Raw genomic sequence first — 25092 nt, forward strand, 5'->3', positions numbered from 1 at the left:
ACTTTTCATGTAACCCTCGTATACATCGACTCATTTTAACGTTGGTAGAATTTTAATATTGACATTTGTCAGCGAGACCTGTCTCCATGTCTGCCAAAGTATGGCACCAATTATGTAACTAGATAATTCTGGACTCATTTTATTTTATGGTCTGTTTTTAAACCAGGAGGAGTAATTCAAATTTACCACGCCGTATTGCTTGTTTGTAATTGGTCCAACCGCAGGCAAGTTTACTCCACTGTTATGAAATTTTGACACTAATGACATTTATGAAATTTTGACACTTTTGGCATTTCATAGGTCAATTCAGTTATATTATCATCGATTTTTTTGTGTTTTCTGCGTTATTCCTTTAATTTTTAGATTTTTAGCCTGCTTTTATATAAAAAAAAACATTAATTTTTAGAACTATTTGGCCACGTATTGGTCTAATATAATATTTATGGATTAAAGATCGAAGGCCGATATGATCAACCAAAAAATATGTATTTGGTGATTTTTTTAGTGAGTTTCTTGGGTCTGAATCTGTCTTTTTAGTTTACTTCTCCTGGTTTAAAAACAAACCATAGTATTAAATAATATAGTGCAGCGAGTGGTTCGACATTAATTAATAGACTAAAAGATATTAATCTGAAATTTAACACTAGAAAGTCGGGCTTAGCTTACCTACCTAGAAAGCCGGAAGGGATCATTTTTGCCCCACGTTCTTTAATCAATTAAAACTCAGTTTAAAGAAATTAAATCTACTCTAGACGATATAATCTGATTTTATTTTTTACTTTCATTGTTTAACACATTCCCTGCCTATCAAAAACATTCGGAATACCATACAGTTTGCAGTTTTTGATATTTGCCACACATTGCCTTGTTACAGCCGCGGCAATGATTGGAAGTATGATTTCCTTTACAAAATATTTTCAACTGATATTTTTGTCGGTTTTGGATAGTAACAGTGATAGTTGTTGGTAGACCTGGTGTTGCTAGGCGTAGTTCCAGATTTCGGGAGGCAAGGTATGGGGCCCATACTTCTTCACAAAGCCGAAGAATAAACTTATGAGTCTACTTCCAGTTATTTCTTTATAAATAATCCATGCATTTATTGCTTCCAAGTCAAGAGTATTATAAAACACGTACCTAGGCCATCGTCTTGAAGTTACTTTTGTAGTACAAATACGCGTCATTTGGTCCTCTACACCCACAATTGTATCTTTGTGTTCAGATTTTTAGCCTGCTTTTATATAAAAAAAAAACATTAATTTTTAGAACTCTTTGGCCACGTATTAGTCTAATATAATATTTATGGATTAAAGATCGAAGGCCGATATGATCAACCAAAAAATATGTATTTGGTGATTTTTTTAGTGAGTTTCTTGGGTCTGAATCTGTCTTTTTAGTTTACTTCTCCTGGTTTAAAAACAAACCATAGTATTAAATAATATAGTGCAGCGAGTGGTTCGACATTAATTAATAGACTAAAAGATATTAATCTGAAGTTTAACACTAGAAAGTCGGGCTTAGCTTACCTACCTAGAAAGCCGGAAGGGATCATTTTTGCCCCACGTTCTTTAATCAATTAAAACTCAGTTTAAAGAAATTAAATCTACTCTAGACGATATAATCTGATTTTATTTTTTACTTTCATTGTTTAACACATTCTCTGCCTATCAAAAACATTCGGAATACCATACAGTTTGCAGTTTTTGATATTTGCCACACATTGCCTTGTTACAGCCGCGGCAATGATTGGAAGTATGATTTCCTTTACAAAATATTTTCAACTGATATTTTTGTCGGTTTTGGATAGTAACAGTGATAGTTGTTGGTAGACCTGGTGTTGCTAGGCGTAGTTCCAGATTTCGGGAGGCAAGGTATGGCGCCCATACTTCTTCACAAAGACGAAGAATAAACTTACAAAGACTGAGTCTACTTCCAGTTATTTCTTTATAAATAATCCATGCATTTATTGCTTCCAAGTCAAGAGTATTATAAAACACGTACCTAGGCCATCGTCTTGAAGTTACTTTTGTAGTACAAATACGCGTCATTTGGTCCTCTACACCCACAATTGTATCTTTGTGTTCACTTGTGTTCACCAACAATTTTATCTTTATTACGTAGATGATCAGTACCAGTATAAGGGCACAGTATATAAGGGTAACTATTTACAATAAACATACATAAATATAATTTTACCCATCCGGCAGGAATTTGAAAGAAAGGCTCGTCGAATTTCCCAGAAAACGATAATAACTTACACAGGGCCAATTTGGCCCCATTAGACTTCTATGGTAGATTTGTTAGAAAAACCATTTAATAAATTTAGTAAACAATATTTTTTTGTGCTAAATAAGTCTTTGTATCAAAATATTAAAAGTCATAATATATGAAATTATTATTGCCTCAAATAAAAAAACTACAATAACTTCAAATCGCAACAGGGGCCAAATTGGCCCCTCCGACTTTCTAGTGTTAACATATTTTTAAAAGATGCGTAGATGAAAACGATAAAGATGAGAAAGATAAGTAGTGGGGTTCCTACGGTCTCCTCCGCATCCCACATTTCGCTCGCCATCGTTTTCTATCCACCCATTCGTTTTCTTCAATAGCTATATCTGCCATAGACTGTTCTATGCCTTTCTTCCATCTTTCTGTAGGCCTTCCTCTTCTTCTTCTATTTATGGGTGTGTAATTTAATGCTCTTTTTGGCCATCTTTCCTCTGACATCCTCGTAACATGACCATACCATAGCAATTTCTTTGTTTCTATATGGTCAACCGTGGAGTATACACTCTTTGTTCGTCGTCTGATTTCCTCATTTGGTATGTGTTCAAATCTAGATACCCTGCATGCTCTACGTAAGTAATCCATTTCCACTACTTCTATAAGTTTTCTTTCCTTTCCTGTGAGTTGCCAACACTCTGCCCCATAAGTTATAATAGGTTCCACAATTGTTCTGTAGATTGTTAATTTTGTGTTCAGCTTCACCTTGTTAGACCATAGTAGACCATTTAAAATACGAGTTGCTTTCCTTCATATGCTGCATGTCTCTTTTTATAGTTCCTTCTTCGGCTATTATGCTTCCTAAATATCTATATTAGATATAGAAAGCTTTTTCTAACCGTGATATTCCTGTGAACGTTAGTTTATGATGTATAATTTTTCATTTATTTTTTGTACACCACTATCGGTTTTTATGGAATAAAGATTCTACTACTAAATGTGTTAATAAATAATGATGAATTAATTTTCGCTATAAGTTTCATAGCCTCCATAACTCTGTCAAAGCATGTTGAAGGTAATAACATACATATAAAATGATTTGGTAAACGTTGTGGTATAAAACAGGATACTTTGGGATATATATTAAATATTTTTCTGGTTGCATGAGGAAACGAACCAGTTTTTAATTGATATCAAAATTCTCTACCTATTGTACTTAGTCCAGGCTCTATGCTTGCCCCCGTTAGGTAAATTATTCCGATTTGTTTTTTTTTTTGCACAAACTTACTCAAAAAGAGGTCCTTGTAACAAATCCACAGTATACCAGGCAATACCGCGGTCGGAAAATTGTTTATAGAACAGATGAGAAACAACTCATTTGAAAACTATGTATCAAACTGTTCTCGTCAAGATAACTCTGGAAACCAATCAAAAACAAAAATAAACCAATAAATACTTCACCTCCAATTCGGAAAAACTCAATGCTACCAGGACCGTGGGCAAAAAGTAACAAAGAAAAAGCTGATTTATTTCCTGAACATATAACTCAAGTCTTCAAGCCACACGACAATGACCAAGTTCAAGAAGTAGAGCAGGAACTAGCCTTACCAATTAATCAACGAGAACGACTGACTTCAATTACACCGAAGGAGATCTAAGATGAATTTAATCATTTGAATGAAAAAAGGCACCAGGCACTGATCTCGCAACAGAAACAATGCTAAAACAACTTCCTAAAAAAGTTATAATGAAGTTGTTGTACACATTAAATGCAATCTTAAGACATAATTATTGGCCTGAATCACTAAAAATTGTTTAATTAATTATGATACCGAAACCTCATCATACCGCCAAATAAGTCTACTGCCCATAATATCAAAACTTCTTGAAAAGCTTACTTAAAAGAATTTTAAGCGACCTAGAATTCCAAAACTGGATCCCAGAACACCAATTTGGATTCCGACAAGCTCATTCTACAGTGCAACAATGCCATCGCATATCAAATGTAATTAATAGAGCCTTGGGCAATGAACAATATTGCACGGCAACCTTTCTGGATATTAGCGAAGCATTTGATAAGCTGTGGCACCCAGGATTATTTTCTAAAATCAAAAAATCTCTACCCAACAAATACTTTGACTTATTAAAATCCTATCTAAATCAAAGAGAAATTGAAACTAAAGTGGACGATGAACTATCAAACCGTAACCAAATTCAGTCAGGAGTCCCACAAGGTAGGATACTGGGTCCACTTCTTTATGTACTGTACCGGGTGTCCCAATAAGAATGGCTCTCGGTCATATCTCAGGAACCGCTTATACAGTACAGCTTTGAGAAAAAAATATTTATAACAAAAGTTGCCTCGGGAAAAGCCTGGAAATTATTTTCATAATTGTAGGTCCGCCGATAGAGGGCATAATTGAATATCAAAAATTAAAAAATCAACATTTTACAAAATTTACCTAATGAAAGGGCACTGGAAATCCAATCATTGTATTCTTCATAAAATTCTGGGCATATTTTATTTCACAAGTTTAAGTCTACCTTTGCAAATAAGAGGTGGGGGTGAGTGGGAACCTTAGTATGAAATAATGACTGTAAGTCCGGTTCTGCTAATTCGAATTTTGCATACTTGGTCTTGTTAAAAACAGCTCTTTTTCGTCAAGAGTTTTATTTTCTAAATAGCCTAATAAGTAATATGCGAGCTAGTAGGCGTTATTTAATTATTTTGGGAAATCTAGTTTTCTTTGGAGAATATTAAATACAAGTATGCATTTTTAACCCTGTATTACGAAATCAGACCAAATTAGCAGCATAATACCGAAAATCGCATGTCGACACATTTTTTCTTTCTCGAGATATCTTAAGAAGCGTGTAAATTTTAAACAACTGTTAATGTCACCGGTAAACGAAGTTAAGAAAAAGTAGTGTGCTATGGAAAAAAATAGAAACATTTTCCAGATGTAAACGTATATAATTAATTAAAACAACAAGACAAACAACACTACAAAATATAACAAAGAAATAAAAGCAACTACATACTTACTTGTGACCACCCAAATGTTCAAATTGTTGCCCATCATTTTCGATGATGGGCAGATTACTCTTTCAAGAGTAGATTGAACAGCAGTCTCAATTTCTGCTTTCGCAATGCTTTGAATGGCGTTTCGTATTCTCTAGATTCTAGATCATGTTTTCTCGAGTAGTGGTAAAAGCGGCAAAAACAAAGTCTTTAATCCGTCCCCATAAATAAAAGTTTAAAACAGTTAAATATGTTGCTATTCAATTTACTCTTGAAAGAGTAAATGCTTGCATCGAAAATGATGAGCAACAATTTGAACATTTAGGCAGTCACTAAGACTAAGTAAGTAGTTGCTTTTATTTCTTTGTTATATTTTATAGTGTTGTTTGTCTTGTTGTTTTAATTAATTATAGACGTTTACATCTGGAAAATGTTTCTATTTTTTTTCCATAACACACTACTTTTCCTTAACTTCGTTTGCCGGTGACATTAACAGTTGTTTAAAATTTACACGTTTCTTAAGATATCTCGAGATAGAAAAAAGGTATTGACATGCGGTTTTCGGTATTATGTTGCTAATTTGGTCTAATTTTGTAATACAGGATAAAACATGCATACTTGTATTTAATATTTTCTAAAGAAAACTAGATTTCTGAAAATAAATAAATAACGCCTCCTAGCTTGCATATTACTTATTAGGCTATTTCGAAAATATGACACTTACATTGAAGAAAAAGGGCTGTTTTCAACAAGACCAAGTATGCAAAATTCGTTTTCGCAGTACCGGACTTACGGCCATTTTTTCATAAGAAGGTTCCCACTCACCACCACCTCTTATTTGCAAAGTTAGACTTAAACTTGTGAAATCAAATATGCGCAGAATTTTATGAAGAATACGATGATTGGATTTCCAGTGCCCTTTCATTAGGTAAATTTTGTAAAAAATTTATTTTCTAATTTATGATATTCAATTACGCCCTCTAGCGGTGGACCTACAATTATGAAAATAATTTCCAGGCTTTTCCCGAGGCAACTTTTGTTATAAATATTTTTGAAGTTATACTTCTTTAGGCGCGATTGAGAGTAAAATGTTTCATAAATCTGCGCGCATGCGCACACAGACAGTATGACGTTTAGTTGCTAATTTTTCAAATTATGTATCAGCTCAAATAAGCCATTAAAATAATATATTAGTGTTTTTTAGTAAATGTATTATTCATTATAATTTTGTGTCTTTGGATTTGTCTTCCTTGGGCGTAAAATAATAAAACATCTATTTTTATATTTCACTTGTCACCGTGATGTGTAATTATGTATATCTGAAACGTCAGTAACATGCGCCTTGATGGCCTGGTTGGTAGAGAATTGGACCAGAGATCGAGAAATCGCGAGATTGCGGGTTCAAATCCCGGACGATTCATACTTTTTTCTTTTTTTTTAATATTTGGCATTGTTAAGTTTTGGTTAATTTTTGGTAATTATTGTTAATTTTTTGTATTGTAACTGTTAAGTATATTTATTTCGTTGAAATTATATAATAGAAGTATAACTTCTTACGTGCGTAAAAAGTACATACACATTCTTTTTTTTCTCAAAGCCGTACTATTCGGGGCAAACCACCATTGGAACTTTCGCTGATGACACAGCAATATTTGCAATTGAAGAGGATCCAACAGCTGCGGTATTTAAACTTCAAGAACACCTAGACCAAATCGGACAGTGGTTAAAGAAATGGAAGATAAAAGCTAATGAAACTAAGTCAACACATATATAACTTTCACACTGAGAAAAGACCAATGCCTAAATATTAGCCTTAATCAAGTCAACATACCTCAACAGAATATCGACAAATACCTGGGGCTCCAAACCGGAAACAACACATTTTAAAGAGGAAAAAACAAATTGACTTGAGAGTGAAAGAAATTAATTGGTTTATAGGTCGAAAATCTCGGCTCAAGCAGTTTGTTCAATTGAGAACAAACTGCTCATTTATAAAACGTATATGGACGTACGGAATCGAGCTACGGAGTTGTGCCAGCAAATCAATTACAAAAATAATCCAAAGATCCCAATCAAAAATTCTACGCACCATCGCAGACGCAAATGTCCCGTGGTACATTTCCAACCAAACACTTCATAGAGACCTAAACATCCCGTTAGTCAGCACAGTGATTCAAGATAGAGCCAACAGATACCATGAGAAATTAGAATACCATCCCAACCAATTAATATTACCACTACTGCATCCACTAAACAACAGAAGATTGTGAAGATTATGGCCCATAGATCTTCGCTGAAACTGAGATAAAACCGCTGGGTGATGTACCTCATAACGCCATATTAGGGTACAATATTATCTAGTTTATATAAGTTATTGTGCCTGTTATCAAATTAACTTAGAGATGTGTAATTCGGATTGTTAATAAATGATTTTATAAAAAAAAACAATTATTTTAAAACAAATTCAAAAAATAAATTTTTTCACTTGGAACAATTTTTTTTTAGATTCTTTGGGTCATTCTGAGCAAAAAATTCTGTTGTGATTTTTCTCTAAAATCGATTGTTGTCGAGTTATACGCGCTTTAATATTTGAAAAAAGCGAAAATGGCCATTTTCAAGGCAACTCAGTTAAAAATTATTATTATGAAAGTCAGAAAGTGGCCAAATCAAGTTTAAAGCCTCCCGTACAAGATCCTGAAAAAATGATCGTCATTATTTTATTACTAAGCTGTTATTTTTAATTTTTAACAATGAGCGCTAAGCGCGTATTGAGGCGGCCGTCAATTGGGAGCGCGAGAGAGATGCACCATTCCGGCCGTTCAATTTAAACTTTAAACGCGCTTTAAACTTTGATTTGGTTACTTTGTGACTTTCATAATAATAATTTTTAACTGAGTTATTAAGCCTTAAAAAGGACCATTTTCTCGTTTTACAAATTTTAAATCGCGTATAACTCGACAACAATCAATTTTAGAGAAAAATCCTAAGGGACATTTTTTGCTCAGAATGACCCAAAGAATCTAAAAAATGTGAAAAATTCCGAAGTGAAAAAATTGATTTTTTGAATTTGTTTAAAAAACATTGTTTAAACAATTTTCCGACTGCGGTACCGCCTGGCACCTTGTGAATTTAGTACATTATTTATATTTTAAAGAACCGGTTGAATTGACATAAAATTTGGCATACGCATAGCCAACATGCCAAAGAAAAAAAGTGGTATTGTGCCGATGTGTGCTTTTGACCTGGGGGTGAGTTTAACCCCTTCTCTGGGGTGAAAAACATACGTTCAAGATAAGTCCGAAATTCAATAAAATGCCTAATTCTAAGCAACTTTTATTCTATACAGTTTTTTCACTAAGTCAATACTTTTCGAGTAATTTGCGAGTGAATATGTTCATTTTTTATCAAAACGAACACGTTTTTAGACAATTTTTCGCAAATAATTCAAAAAGTATTTTATCGAAAAAACTATTGTTAGCAAAAGTAAGTTAGCTTGTAAAAAATTGAAAAAAATGGTGTATACATGAAGTCTCTAGACCTAGTAGAAGCAGAGTTATAGCTAAAGAAAAATAGGTTCATATTCGCCAAACTTCAAATAAATATATTTCAACGTGAAATAACCAAAAAATTAAGCACTTTTTGGAAAAAACTCATTATAACTTTTTTAAAGAGTTTAAAAAGATTTATGTCTATTTTTATAAAAAAATATTCTAGCATCAAATGTGAGCAAGTTACGCTGAAATTACAGTTGGTCCGTTTTGATTTGGCATAAAAAAAATCGGGAAAATCACCCCCTAATTAAAAACTTAAATAGAATTAATCTTTACCGCTTCACATGTTGCTTTATTTATGTTGTGTCTATATGGTCTGTAAGTTTCATCGATTCAACGTGCTTATTAAAAAAAAATGGTTTTAAAATAAAAATTTTTAAATTTTTAATTTTGAAGAAAATGCTCTTTTTCAAAATAACTTAAAAATTATTAGTAATACCAAAAATATTTTGGACTTTTTGTTTTCCTGTTAGACAAAAATCGGTTATGCTATGGCTGTTCAAAATTTGCATACACTACACCCTTTTCAAAAATAAGCACTTTGAACCGCTGAGACTTACAGATCGTATAAAGAATAAATAAGCAAAGTAATCTGTGAAGCGGTTACGATTAATTTTATTTGATATGCTAATTAGGGGGTGCTTTTCGGGATTATTTTTACCAAAAAATAAAAGGTACCAACAATATTTTGAGCATAACTGACGTACTTTTCAGGTTAGAAATTTTTTTGAAAAACAAAAATAAACCTTTTTTTAAACACTTTAAAAAAGTTGAAATGGGTGTTCCCCGAAAAGTGTTCCGTTTTTTGGTTATTTCTCGATGAAATATTCGATTTGGAATTTGTGAATAAGAACCTACTTTTCATTAGCTACAACTTTGCTTGTACTGGGTCTACGAACTTAGTATATGCACCATTTTTTATATTTTTTTATAGACTAAGTATATTTTTATTAAGAATATTTTTTTTGACAAAATACTTACTTTTTTAGTTATTTGCGAAAAACCGTCTAAAAACGTGGTTATTTTGTTTAAAAATGAACGAATTCACTGGCAAATAACTGGAAAAGTATTGACTTGGTGAAAAAACTCTATGGAACAAAAGTTTCTTAGAATTAGTCAGTTTATCGAATGCCGAACCTATTTTGGACATATATTTTTTCACCCCCGAGAAGGGGTGAAACTCACCCCCAGGGCAAAAGCACACATCGGCACAATATTACTTTTTTTCTTTGACTTATTAGCTATGTGTATGCCAAATTTCATGTCAATCCAAGAGGTTCTTTAAAATTTAGAGGTTTTGCAATATTTTACCGTTAAAGAACGTACTAATTTGTTATAAGGACCTCTTTTGAGTAAGTTTGTGCAAAAAAAAAACAAATCGGAATATTTCACCTAACGGGGGCGAGCTTACAGCCTGGACTAACTGCTGAATCGACATTATTTATTTGTTGTTGATATGCATTTATTGTAAAATTTTTTTTCGATCACCTACACAAAAACCATTTTCATGTCACTGTTTTTTATTTTAAGTGAAAAAAAGGAGAGGCTCAGCTAGTTCCCTAACAGTCACTCCAATGGCTGGTAAAAAAAGAATGTCCAATAGTTCAGGTACTAGTTGCTATAGGTATAACAATACGGCATTTTCGAAATGTCTTGATTTTAAATTTTCACGTTTCGATACATTTTTATATAGGTTAAAAGTACAAGAGTGGCTTGACATTAATCTAGCCTTCGATAGATGGCGTTATTGAGATCGAATTATTGCTCAAAAAACAACAATTATTTTGTCTGTTACTTAAGTATCTTTACTCTAAAGCAAAAGGCAAGACAGCAATCAAAGTAGATATGGATATTCTTTATGGCAAGTTTGCACCGTCATTAGTAAAATTGGAAACTTTGGAAAGCCGAATTTATTCGAGGTGGTAAAACTGATGATTGAATGTTCAGTATGGTAATACATGGTCATTACATCAGAAATCATCAACAAAGTCCATGATATGATCATGGCAGATATTGGACTAAAAAGTATAAGAGAGTCGAAGATATAAACATTGTCTATAGCCTCCAGGCATAATGAATCCAGTGTGTACAGTACATAACATCATTTACGAAAATTTGGATATGAAATAGCTATTAACTCAATAGGTGTCGCGTTTGCTTACTGTCAACCAAAAATGGACACGTTTGTTAGATTAGAAGAATATTGATGAAACATGCAAACATATCTATACAATGGAGATTTCGGAGTAGTCACAAACGTGGAGAAAATGCAGCAAGGTCTCTTATGATGCGAAAAGTATTATTTATCGTGGATTACTTGACAAATGGAATTAGTCTGGGCTTATTATCGGAGAATAGGCCATTTTTGGGAAAAGTTATTTACCAGCAATTTTATTGCTGAAATCGAATCTTATGATTGTATATTAATAATATAGGTATGCAAAGTCCGCAGATAGTGTGCTACTTTTTTTATAAACAAAATGGCGCCCGAAAATCGTGTTTTCTTCAATTTTTGCTCTATAACTCCAAAGATTTTAACTTTACACCAAAAACACTCATATAAAAATTCACCGCAATTAAATTCTGCATAGAGACGTGTTTTTTCCGATTTACTTCGACGAAAACTTTCCCCGGAAAAAGCGGGTATTTCCAACAATATCTTTAATTTTCAACTAAACTTTTAGGTAAGTAATTGTTAATCAATAATTAAATAACTTGGTAATGTAAAAGCACTTTTTGTTTAGATTATAATTCCAGAAGCCGATGGAAATTCAATGAACAGTTTAGCAACAATTGAACTGTTAATTAAAAATTTACGGTCGCTATAATAACGACAATAATTATTATGATGCATAAGAATAATTATGATTTTTTCATAAAAAGACACTATAGCTATCTAATGTATTTTACAGAATTGAAATTGGACTATTTAAGCGGCCTCAGGAATATTTTAAAATTATAAACAATTTTTTGGCTTATAAACAAATAGAATATCTCGGGAAATATTAAACTATATTAAATTGTGAAAACGGTATTCGAAAAACAACGGCAGGACGCTTCTTTTAAAAGAAAAAACGTTTAATTACGAGGAGTGGTTCCTGAGATACAACCGGTGAAATTTGACCGGAATTTACGGCAAAGATATAAACAATAGGATCATGATTTTCAAACTATCACCTGTTTATTTTTGTCCTCTTTCTCGACACCAATTTTCATATCCTTAAAATACTCAACATATATTATTATAATAAAAACTATCGATAATACGTGTGAAAATTGCCAAAAATAGCAAAATTCCAATCAAAAATTAGGTTGGAGAAAATGTAACCCTCAAAGTTCAAAATCGGTATACGTTAAAAAATGCATTTTCTCGGCTTTCCATGGAGCAATTTCCTTCATTCTTTTTTTGTTCCCAAGTAACTCGAGTAGAGCCATCGAACTAACGCATTATTAAATGTCAAACTTGCTTTTGTTTTGTTATAATAAATTAATTAATTTATTATAACACAAAATTTTAATTTGTTTAAATAAAAATTGTTTATATAATTATACAGCTTTCAAATGAGAATATTCATGTTTTAACTTTAAAACGTACACTTGTAGTAAGTTTATCTAAAAAAAGCCTATAACTGGAAAAAATATGTAGTTTTCTGTTCTTATAAATAAATTAATCTATTATAACAAAACAAAAGCAAGTTTGACATTTAATAATACGTTAGTTCGATGGCTCTACTCGAGTTACTTGGGAACAAAAAAATAATGAAGGAAATTGCTCCATGGGAAGCCGAGAAAATGCTTTATTTATTATTTAGCTAATTTAATTTAGTTTAATATTTCCCGAGATATTCTATTTGTTTATAAGCCAAAAAATTGTTTATAATTTTAAAATATTCCTGAGGCCGCTTTAATAGTCCAATTTCAATTCTGTAAAGTACATTAGATAGGTATAGTGTCTTTTTATGAAAAAATCATAGTTATTCTTATGCATCATAATTATTGTCGTTATTATAGCGACCGTAAATTTTTAATCAACAATTCAATTGTTGCTAAACTGTTCATTAATTTTCATCGGCTTCTGGAATTATAATCTATACGAAAAGGGCTTTTACATTACTAAGTTATTTAATTATTGATTAACAGTTACTTATCTAAAATTTTAGTTGAAAATTAAAGATTTTGTTGGAAAAACCCGCTTTTTCCGGGGAAAGTTTTCGTCGAAGTGAATCGGGAAAAACACGTCTCTATATAGAATTTAATTGCGGAGAATTTTTATTTGGGTGTTTTTGGTGTAACGTTAAAATCTTTGGAGGTATAGAGCAAAAATTGAAAAAAAAACACGATTTTCGGGCGCCATTTTGTTTATAAAAAAAGTAGCACACTATCTGCGGACTTTGCATACCTGTATTATTAATACATACAATAATAAGATTCGATTCCAGCAATAAAATTGCTGGTAAATAACTTTTCCTTGTATTTTGCTAATTAGCCCAGAGTAAATATAAATAATTGATATGGACTGTAGTTCGATTGGACATATGTAGACGCCGATATTAGAAAAAATTATCTGGTTTGTCCCGCAAGAAATTCTCTTTTATCGAGACAACACGAAGAGAGGAAGGAAGAAAAAGAGGAGACTTCACATTATTTTGTGGAACTCAGAACAGAATTCCTGCGTATTTGGCGTAGACAGACGCCAAATTCGTGCGTATTCTTCCTTAGGCTAGAAGATCCGCTCGTAGTTTAATGTCATTCTCATACAGGGAAATTTAAGTTGATTATTCTTAAATGCCGTATACATTCAGAACTAACCCTAACCAAATCTAATAAACTAATATTGGTTTCTGAATCCTACAAAACTTTTGGTATTTTGGAACAGTACGACAAGCGAAAAATGGTTGGTTATCTATGCGTAAATAGAAAATAAAGTTTCATGAAGGAGATAGAATGGACTTGTAGTCATGCTCACTCGGAATGAATTAGCTACACGCTTTTGTATTTTTTTTTAGACCTACAAAAGTCTATCATGTAGTATACTTGAACACATCAAAAATAATTTCGTGCTTCGGATACCAAAAATGCAGTTAACTTTCCATTTTAATTCCAAAATGTACCTGCATAAAAAAATATTTAAACACTTGACAACAATGCAGTGAATTTAACGTTAGGAGCTCGATCTCGTCCACTTGACGGCCAGAAAAGAAATGAATTATGTAATAATGTAAAATTTCCAGGCACTTCTCGCTTGTCGCACTGTATGTTGTCATAAAAATCTTACCAAATATTGCTAATTTGCTTTGCTTTTCATATTAATAATTTTTAGGTTAAGGCAAAAGACGAAACTGTTTGTCTATTAACTACCAAACAAGTTATTAAAATGCGAACAGAAATTTATATTAGAATTATAATTATAGAACAATTAATTTTAGAATTATGGTACACTGTTGGACAAAAATATTTTTAAATGGAGCTTCAAACTTAATAAGAACTAATTAAACTAATCTTCAAATGATTTCTCTGTAAGTTCCGATTCGTGATTTTCTCATGGAACTTGCAGAATCATTGTGACCAATTTTAACATATTTCCAGAAGTTTGTACCAACTTCTGGAAGGAAAACTTATTAGCTGTTGTAAATTTTGTTTTTCTGGCTATAAGAACATAGTCTATATAGTCCTTGGTCTCACATATAAAATTATTATTTATGACCACACCGTCGAAACTTTTTGTACTTGTTATTTGGGTGGAGTCGGACAAATTTGGAGCTTGGCGCATTATGATAGTGAGGCGTTTGTCTGTCAAGCTGTCACAAAGTTGTCAAGTTTATGCAAGAAACAAATTTATAACCACATTGGTCGTTTTATTTTAATCAACGGTTTTTATCATATAAACAGCGAAAACAATTTTGTCGGACAAAAATATTGGGCAGTATGACGCGTCGGACACGCTAAATGTGTCAAATTTATGAAAATAATAAATTTATTACCACATGACTAATTTTAACAGAATCTTCAATAAAACATTTTTACAATAATGTGGTGACCTTTTCGGACAATTTTCACGGGGCTTATGCGCAGTCGGATGCGCCGAAGATGTCAATTTCCTGGAATTTTTTTATTTACAACCATTTTTCCGACAAAAATAGGAGGTTATAAGTAATTATATTCCAAATCAAAAAATCTAAGTGTCCGACAAAAATATTGGGGCACATCGATAGTCGGACAAAAAATTTAATTTTTATTAGTAAACTATACTTTTAAACTATGCTGGGTTCGTGCATCCCTTATCTTTACAACCATTTTTTCGACAAAAGTAGTAGGTTACAAGTAATTTTATTCTTAAACAAAAAATGTAATTATCTGACAAAAATGTTGGGGCAAACGAACAGAAAACTTAATTCTTTTAGGTTATCGACGTCCTTAAGAGTAGGCATTGTCAAAACATTTTTTAAAACAGTTTTTTTCGGTTACCTTTGAATCTATTTAGCTGAAAATTGGTACACACACTAAGTACAACATTTAAAAGGGCGTAACTTACGAGTTGTACCCAAAATTTTTCAAAAAAATTTCCGACAAGAGGCAAAATTTTGAAAATGTGTGTACATACTCCTTGAACAATGACAAACATCGCTCTGTAATTTCTTTTCTCGAATTTAAAAAAAATCCGACAAGAGGGAAAGTTTCAGAAAATTTTTTGAAAATTTTGGACCCATTATTTTTGTCCTACAAGTGATCCAATATGCATTACACATGTAAAAAACAGTACAAAATAAAAATGATATCTGTGGTACTAAATAAAAAAATTTCAGGATATTTACACCTTCGGCGCAACCGACTGCGCATATGCCCCGTGAAAATTGTCCGACAAGGTCACCACATTATTGTAAAAATGTTTTATGGTAGATTCTGTTAAAATTAGCCATGTGGTAATAAATTTATTATTTTCATAAATTTGACATATTTAACGTGTCCGACGCGTCATATGGTCCAATATTTTTGTCCGACAAAATTGTTTTCGCTGTTTACTTGATTAAAATAAAATGACCAATGTGGTTATGAATTTTTTTCTTGCATAAAATTGACAACTTCGTGACAGCTTGACAGACAAACACCCCACTATCATAATGCGCCAAGCTCCAAATTTGTCCGACTCCACCCAAATAACAAGTACAAAACATTTCGACGGTGTTGTCATAAATAATAATTTTATATGTGGGCCCAAGAACTAATAATAGAGGTCACCGTGGTCTTTTCGATTCTGATGGACAAACTCAACGGTTTCTTATGAATTTTTGGATTCTGATTACGAATTTCGAGGGTTGACTTCGATCCGAGTGGCCAAAAAATTGTTATTACCAATTTAATGGTTTATAATTTTTTTATGAGGTTCTAGCTCATAAACTAAAAGGGATAAAAAAATTCCAAATATAATTTGTTTCTTAAGAAACAAAGAAAATGGCGTTTACTGAACTTAAATCCAATAATAATTAGAAATCAAGATATCATAATTATTCAAATTGCAAAATAAGTACTTTGCAAAGCTTTTCCGATCATGACTCGGCTTCTACGCATGCAAATGAGCTTTACAAGGTCTCATTCAGCTCAATTCATAGACTTTTAAAATAAGTTAAATGACTTTATCTTTATTTGTGTTAAAGTTTGAAATTATATATTTTTTTTAAATTGTACATTAATTTGTTTATAAGGGTTTTAGGCAAATTTGAGCAATAAACATTTCTACTTTAATTGACACTGATGATAGAAAAACTTAAAAGAAACATTTTGAGCGTAGAAAAATGTAGGTTTATTTTTGGCAAAGGTTCGCGCGCTAACCTCAATTATAATTATTTATATGTGAATGGGCTCCATGGTGGGGATACCCGAAACTATGCCAACGCCCGTAGCGGCGAAATATGACACAACTGTGGCGAATAATGATTGATAATAAATATTTTTTTTTTTTCATACTGACTATTTTCTTCCCCGATCTGGTGGTATATTCCCATCGTCATCTATTTCCATTTTATGTTAGACACACACCACAAAAGTAATACTTCAATAGTCCCAGCTAATGTTAAAATCTGGTAATAATAATTCACACTGTCTAATTCACCCTCATCTATGGTCTAATTGCTTTCGATGTACACTTAATTAATGTTAACACCAACAACTAAACTATAACGAAGTTTAAGTAAACTATAACAAAAAGTTTTAAATTTAGTGCCTTCAAGAACAGACTTGGTATCACCATGTAACTGCAAATATTGCGCTAAAAACTTTGTAGATGTAAAAAAGCTGAGATTTTTTGTATATCTCGATGCAGATGTATGTACCAAATATTTGTAAAAATAATGTTATCATATAAGGACAACTTCCTTTTTAGTTATATTTATGAAATCTTAGTTTTACATGTTTTTTTTTCTCATTTAATACAAAAAACGAAGAAAAGGTAAAGAAAGTTAATAGAATGAAAGGTGATACAAGGTACTATATTATAATGATTTAATTATAAGAATTATATGATAAAATTATATTACGATCTTCAAAAATGAAAAATGAGGATGGTGATAACCTTTTCGCTATGAGCCGATCTTGCGCCCCAGAGCGCGCTATTAAAATATCGATATCTCAGCCTAAAATAAACTTATGAAAACTTCCCTAAGCTCAAAATGTTCCTTTTGAGTTTTTCTATCATTAGTGTTAATTAAAGTATAAATGTTTATTACTCAAATTTGCTAAAAACCCTTTTAAACAAGTTAATGTAGGTACAATTTTTTTAAGAAAATTAAAATAAGTAATTTAACATACGTCGATGAATTAATCTTTCAAATGAGACCTTGTAAAGCTCATTTGCGTGCGTAGAAGTCGAGTTACGATCGAGAAAGCTTCAAAAAAATACTTATTTTGCAATATGCACTATGCACTAATTTTACTATATCTTGAGTTCTAATCTTTGGATTTAAGTTTCGTAAACGCCATTTTCTTTGTCTTTTATTAATGAACAAATGTTATTTAAATTTTTTTATTTCTTTTAGTTTATGAACCAGAGCCTTAAAAACAATTATATTGTTTATAACAATTTTTTGACCACTTGGATCAAAATTCACCTTCGAAATTCGTAATCAGCTGCCAAAAATCCATAAGGAACCGTTGAGTTTGCTCATCAGAATTAAAAAGGCCACGGTGACCTCGCTGACGCCTAGACTAATAAGGTCGTTGGCGTTAATGTATTTCTTAAATTATTTTTTAAACACCCATCATGAAAAAGTTGACGAAAATGAATAGTTTTAAGGGGTGGTTGGGTTTTTTCGTACTCATTAAAAGTTAAACGTATTATTTTGCACTGCATAAAATGTTCAGTGTTCAGAAGTTCGACTATTATATTTAACTGTTGTAGCTAATTAGCAACAGTCTGAGTGATTTTTGTCCAGTTGTGTACAATAATTCTGCAAACAAATTATTTCTTAAAAAACTACATGTATAATCAATATTGACGTGTAAAACATCGATTAGTCTCTTTACGGAAGTGGAATCGTAATTGATTATTAAAACTTGTGTTGTAGGATTATGATTTTGATCTATCTCTTAATATAAAACACGTCGCAAATTATAATTAAAAGTTGTGCATGATTTTTATTGGGAACAAATTGAAAAAAAAAAAATACTGGCAACTCTTTACACTGATTATAACCCCGTTCCACCACTATTTTTCAGAAACCATTTACATCACATTGTAAAACTATTGAACACATCCTATACCAATCATTAACTAACTCATTTTTTAAAAATGTCTACTATGTTCAAATGTGATCTCAAGAGCAGAATTTGAAACACTTGCTGCTGCATGTTGCGCTCAGAATATCAGTCGATTGACAAAAATGTACTTTTTTTAAGATATTACTCCTACTGAACACTTTTCTCTTCCGCTGAGTCCAGCAGAAAGTGACAAATCTAACGAAAGGAAAGACGAAGATCTGGTAATTCCTATAAAACAAAAAAGGATTATGAGGGAATGTAAGTATGACGATGATTTTAGCTAGGCATTTGGTTGTTGCTTGACAAGGGTGGTGGATATGCTTTCGTTGTTTCAGTATGTTGCTGATTTATTTTGCTTTTTGTGTTGAATGTGCAATTATCCACATTCCGCAGACTAAATAACAATTATCTACACATAACCACAATTGACCGGTTTGAGATTTTTAGCTCATACTTATATCTGGGATCACAAACACACAGTCATTACAGGAAGGGATTAAACGTAGATATGATCTAGCAAAAGTTGTCACAGCAAAAATGACTACAATATGAAAGGACTGTCAATTTTCAAGAGCGTTTAAGATGAGGTTGGTCAACTGCTTAATATTCCCAATACTGACCTACGGACGTGAATCTTGGACCCTGAGACAATCGGAAAGAAGGAAGATAGACGCCACTGAAATGTTCTGTTGGATACGAATATTACGAATTCCTTAGACCTACCGTAAGACAAATAATTCAATTTTAAGACAGCTAAAATTTAGCCAACGACTCTCCAGTAAAGTCCATCTCCAATAATTAAAATACTTTGTGACATGTTATGAGAGCAAACATGGTAAGACTCATTATATTAGGAAACGTGGAATGCCGAAGATAACGAGGAAGATCCCAACAAGATGGATCGATCAAATTAGAGGAATATGCGAAAGACCTATCCATGAGTTAAAAGAATTTACCAGAGACAGAGATATTTGGAAACGGAAAATACACGACATCACGTCGATCACTACACTTCCTCCGGGGGGTCATTGCAGAGAGAGTGCAAGAATTGTGTGTGTTAATTTTAAGAAATAAAAGACGAAGATCTGGTAATTCCTATAAAACAAGAAAGGATTGAAAAGATGTAAGTATGAAGATGATTTTAGCTAGATATTTGGTTGTTGCGTGATCAGGGTGGTGGACATATGCTTTTCGTTGTGTCATTCTATTGCCGATTTATCTTGCTTTTTGTGTGGCATGTGCAAGAATTGTGTGTTTTAATTTTGTTAATCACCGAACAATTTATAACAGAATCGTGCTGATGTTCTATCATATTATACGGACATAGGTCCTGCATGTATTGCCGAATAATATCCCATTAGCAACTGGAAAGCGGTTGGGGCAAATAGTATTTTACGTTCCCGGTAGAAGATAGATCATCTTCAGAGATGCGACCCTGCCTACGTTAGTAATAATCTTCTTTTACCTGGGAGAAATTATGGGCTAGAACCATTCTCCCACCTAATCACTATAGTTACCCTTCCCATATCCTAGTCTGATGCCGGGAAGCATATTTACAGATGCTAGCGTGTGTAGACACCAGGGTGTTGAAATCAGTTAGGGTTCGGAAAAACAGTACATTTACAGATGCTAGCGCGTTTTGACACCACGGTGTTGAAATCAGTTAGGGTTTGGAAAAACAGTACGTTTACAGATGCTAGCGTGTGTTGACACTAGGGTGTTGAATTCAGTTAGGGTTTGGAAAAACAGTACATTTACAAACAACATTTTTGTGTATTTTAGTAGTATTTTGTATTTTGACAACGACACCCGATTTGGGCGTCGAAACGTTAATAAAATTATTTTTTTCAATATAATTGTGGCTTATTTCCCATCTAAATAGTTAATTATAAAAAATAATATACATATTAGATTAATGAGCAGATCCATGCCCTTTAGGGTTAGGTTGGTTCTCTGTAATGTTTCTCATCAGGTTTCTGCTTCTTTTTTTTTTTCCTTTTGTTGCCTCGGCTTTGGCAAAACAGTACGTTTACAGATGCTAGCGTTGTGTTCACACTAGGGTGTTAAAATCAATTAGGGTTTGGAAAAACAGTACATTTACAAATACTAACAGATTTGGACACTAGAGTGTTGAAAGCAGTTAGCATTTTTAGTGGTTATACATGCGTAGATGCTAACGGCTATTGATATTGATTTTATATACCTACCGCTGTGATATAAACAATAATATATTAACACAAAAGAACAACATAAAAAATAATGTTGTTCTGAAGCTATTTCCTTGTGACATTTTTATAATTAACTATTTAGATGGGAAATAAGCCACAATTAAATTTAAAAAAAATAATTTTATTAACGTTTCGACGCCCAAATCGGGTGTCGTTGTTAAAATACAAAATACTACTAAATTAAACAAAAATATTGTTGCTTAGTAAAAAATACTTTAAAATGTATAATATATGTCTGAATTGCCAATATAAATGAGTCAGATTAAATAAATTATTAGAAGAATTTTTTACTAAGCAACAACATTTTTGTTTAATTTAGTAGTATTTTGTATTTTGACAACGACACCAGATTTGGGCGTCGAAACGTTAATAAAATTATTGTTTTTAATTTAATTGTGGTTTATTTCCCATCTAAATAGTTAATTATAAAAATGCCACAAGGAAATAGCTTCAGAACATCATTATTTTTTATGTTGTTCTTTTGTGTTAATATATTATTGTTTATATCCCAACAACGTTTAATTATTTATTAATACCTAAATCACTTAAATATTTTTCCACAGCAGTAGGTATATAAAATCAATGTCAATAGCCGTTAGCATCTATGCATGTATAACCACTAAAAAAGCTATCTAAGCAAATCTCTTAGTATTTGTAAATGTACTGTTTTTCCAAACACTAACTGAATTCAACACCCTAGTGTCAACACACGCTAGCATCTGTTAACGTACTGTTTTTCCAAACCCTAACTGATTTCAACACCGTGGTGTCAACACGCGCTAGCATCTGTAAATGTACTGTTTTTCCAAACCCTAACTGATTTCAACACCCTTTTGTCTACACACACTAGCATCTGTAAATATGCTGCCGGGTAACAGCAACATCAATACGAAGATAAAGCCTAAGGGAAATTATCCTGGATTGGTCTATTATTGGATACTAGAAGTTTTATTGACTTTTAGAGTGTGGTCGAGAAAACAACGGGAAACTACTCAATTACTTATCCCTAGTATAATCACCACGACAATTGTAATGCAAAATAAAGCACTCAGTCCCCGGCAGGCGACTGATAGTCAGAGGGTGCTAAGAATCCCCGGAAGAAATAATACAAACGTGAAGATAATATCAAGATGAAAGACTCGGTCCAACAATATCAGAAGAACCAGACAGCCGATCAATGATAATAAATGAAGAGGTACTATTTTCGTTCAAGAATATGAAAAACGGAAAGGCTCGTAGTCCGGACGAGATGTCTGTTGAGTAGTGTTGAGCTATTAAAGTTAAACGAAGACAATATACATGAGAATGACTAGTAAAAGAAAAGTATTGTTGAAGTATTTAAAAATATTTAATTTCTAGCTGAGCGCTTTCGTCTTGCAAGGCCATCTTCAGAGCTATGGTCAAAAACTATAAAATACCACTACTAGAGATCCCATTTTTATTGAAATTTTTTTTTATAGAATTCTTCTTTCGAGGGTAAAAAACTTGGGGAATGGTTGGAAAAAATAATTTAAAAAAAAACATCTAGCAAACGACCCATAGGACATACGGCACAAAAAACACAATGAAAGTTTAAGTATGATACAATCGCAAGCACCCAACCATCTGGAATTGAGGCGACTGTTAGCAGAAATATTAGCGCTGCGTTAGTTCTTCCTAGCTGATATGTACCGGGTGTCCCAATAAGAATGGGTCTCGGCCATATCTCAGGAACCGTTTATAGTAGAGCTTTGAAATAAAAAATTTTATAACAAAAGTTGCCTCAGGAAAAGCCTGGAAATTATTTTCATAATTGTGGGTCCACCGCTAGAGGGCGTAATTGAATATCAAAAATAAAAAATCTAAATTTTACAAAATTTTCCTAATGAAGGCTCACTGAAAATCCGATTATTGTATTCTTCATCAAATTCTGCGCATATTTGATTTAACAAGTTTAACTCTACCTTTGCAAATAAGAGGTGGGGGTGAATGGGAACCTTGTTATGAAAAAATTGCTGTAAGTCCGGTTCTGCTAAATCAAATTTTGAAAACTGGGTCTTGTTGAAGACAGATCTTTTTCTTCAATGTAAGTGTGATAATTTTGAACCATCCTAATAAGTAATAAGCCAGCTGGGAGGCGTTATTTAATTTTTTTCAGAAATCTAGTTTTCCTTGGAAAATATTGAACATAAGTATGCATTTTTAATCATACTTTATAAAATTAGATTAAATTAGCAATAGAATAGCGAAAACCGCATGTCGATACCTTTTTTCTATCTCAAGATATCTCGAGAAACGTGTAAATTTTATACATAACTGTTACTATCACGGGTAAACTAAGTTAATGAAAAGTAGTGTGCTGTGGAAAAAAACAAAATAACATTTTCCAGATGTCAACGTAAAAAAATATTATTAATTAAAACAACAATATAAAGAGAAACAATACTATTAAAATTAAATATAACACAGAACAAAAAGAACTACTTAGTGACGACCTAAATATTCAAATTGTTGCCCATCATACACTACTCTAGAATACATTATCCAGAGAATGCTAAACGTCATTCAAAGCATATAGAGAGCAGAAATTGAGACTGCTGTTCAATCTACTCTTGAAAGAGTAAATGTTTGCAACGAAAATGATGGGAAAAAATTTGAACGTTTATGTCATCACTAAATAGTTGTTTTTATTTCTTTGTAATAGGGCTTTTCAACGCTTCTCATTTGTTTCGAGCCTCTGTCATATGCCGTATAATCCGTGTATAATATTAATATACGAGATATGAACGAGGCTCGAAACAAATGAGAAGCGTTGAAAAGACCTAATATACGTTTACAGCTGGAAAATGTTTCTTTGTTGTTTCCATAACACACTACTTTTAATGAATATTTCGTTTACCGGTGACAGTAACAGTTATGTTTTTAAATGTACACGTTTTGTAAGATATCTCGAGATAGAAAAAAGGTATTAACATGCGGTTTTCGCTATTCTGTTGCTAATTTTGTCTAATTTTGTAATATGGTATTAAAAATGCATGTTTGTATTTAATATTTTCCAAGGAACACTAGATTTCTGAAAAAAATTAAATAACGCCTTCTAGCTGGCATATTACTCAGTAAGTTGGTTCGGAATCATAACTTTTACATTGACGAAAAAGATCTGTCTTCAACAAGACCAAGTTTGCAAAATTTGATTAAGCAGAACCGGACTCACAGCCAGTTTTTCATAACAAGGTTCCCACTCACCCCCACCTCTTATTTCCAAAGGTAGACCTAAACTTGTCAAATCAAATATGCGTAGAATTTTATGAAGAATACGACGATCGGATATCCAGTGCCCCTTCATTAGGAAAATTTTGTAAAATTTAGATTTTTTAATTTTTGATAGTCAATTACGCCCTCTAGCGGTGGTCCCACAATTATGAAAATAATTTCCAGGCTTTTCCTGAGGCAACTTTTGTTATACAATTTTTTATTTCAAAGCTCTACTATAAACGGTTCCTGAGATATGGCCGAGAGCCATTCTTGTTGGGACACCCGGTACAAAGGAACGGCTTATGCTCAAACTAAATATGGCACAGCTCTTAGTAGCCCTAAGGTGTATTCTAGGCTATGGTGCGAATGCCAAGAAGAACTCGATAGCATGGTGAAACACAACAGTGTCACACTAATATGGCTGCCAAGTCATCATTGAATACCCAATGAATGAGGTGATCAACTTGTTAGAAGAGGATCAACTGCAAAATACTTCGGCGATAAGAGTACCAAAAAGCACCGTCCGCGACCGAACAGACTGGATTCAAACACAACATAACTCCTACTGGTACCCGATCAAACACATGGAAAATGGATGTTGGACGTATATGCTAGTGATACGCAGAATGGATTACTTTCAAGAATCGAGAACTCAGTACTCGAGAACTTATAAGAATCGAGAACTCAGTACTCGAGAACTTATAAGAATCGAGAACTTTTTCGCGTACCGAGAACCGTTTTCATTTGAAAGTCGATTTAAAATAAATCCTGTTCTAAAATAAACAGTTCCTGATTTGCTTAATGTTTATTAGTTCAGTAACCGAAGCTTTTTACCTCGCAATTTTTACAGAATGAATCAATTTTCTTGAAAATTTGAGGATAAGTAGGGGATAGTCCAAGGATCAAATTCTATATGATGCTCAAAAGCCGCTTTTACCATGGGGGTGGAAATTTTGTATTATATTTTGACCGCAAAAGTTGATAAAAACATTTATTCTAAGCAAAAAATGTTCTATGCATTTTTTTGATAAAATTAATAGTTTTCGATTTATTCGCTATGATCGAAAATGTTGGTTTTATATCGAAA

General features: G+C 32.5%; 1 protein-coding gene across 4 annotated transcripts in view; it reads left to right on the forward strand.

The window, feature by feature from the left end:
- The window catches only part of LOC114349496 (biorientation of chromosomes in cell division protein 1-like 1), a 67015-nt gene that overhangs the window by 36653 nt on the left and 5270 nt on the right, over positions 1-25092 (forward strand). The window contains exons 4-5 of one of the 4 annotated variants that reach the window (XM_028299885.2): positions 10324-10401; positions 18682-18801. The exons of 1 other annotated variant lie outside the window; for it this stretch is intronic. In XM_028299885.2, coding sequence (XP_028155686.1) covers positions 10324-10401; positions 18682-18801 — 198 coding nt within the window. The remainder of the gene's footprint in view (positions 1-10323; positions 10402-18681; positions 18802-25092) is intronic. 2 more of the 4 variants (XM_028299887.2, XM_028299886.2) reach the window with 2 other exon arrangements.

This window comes from Diabrotica virgifera, chromosome 2 (genome assembly GCF_917563875.1).
Source record: "Diabrotica virgifera virgifera chromosome 2, PGI_DIABVI_V3a".
NCBI classification, from domain to species: domain Eukaryota; kingdom Metazoa; phylum Arthropoda; class Insecta; order Coleoptera; family Chrysomelidae; genus Diabrotica; species Diabrotica virgifera.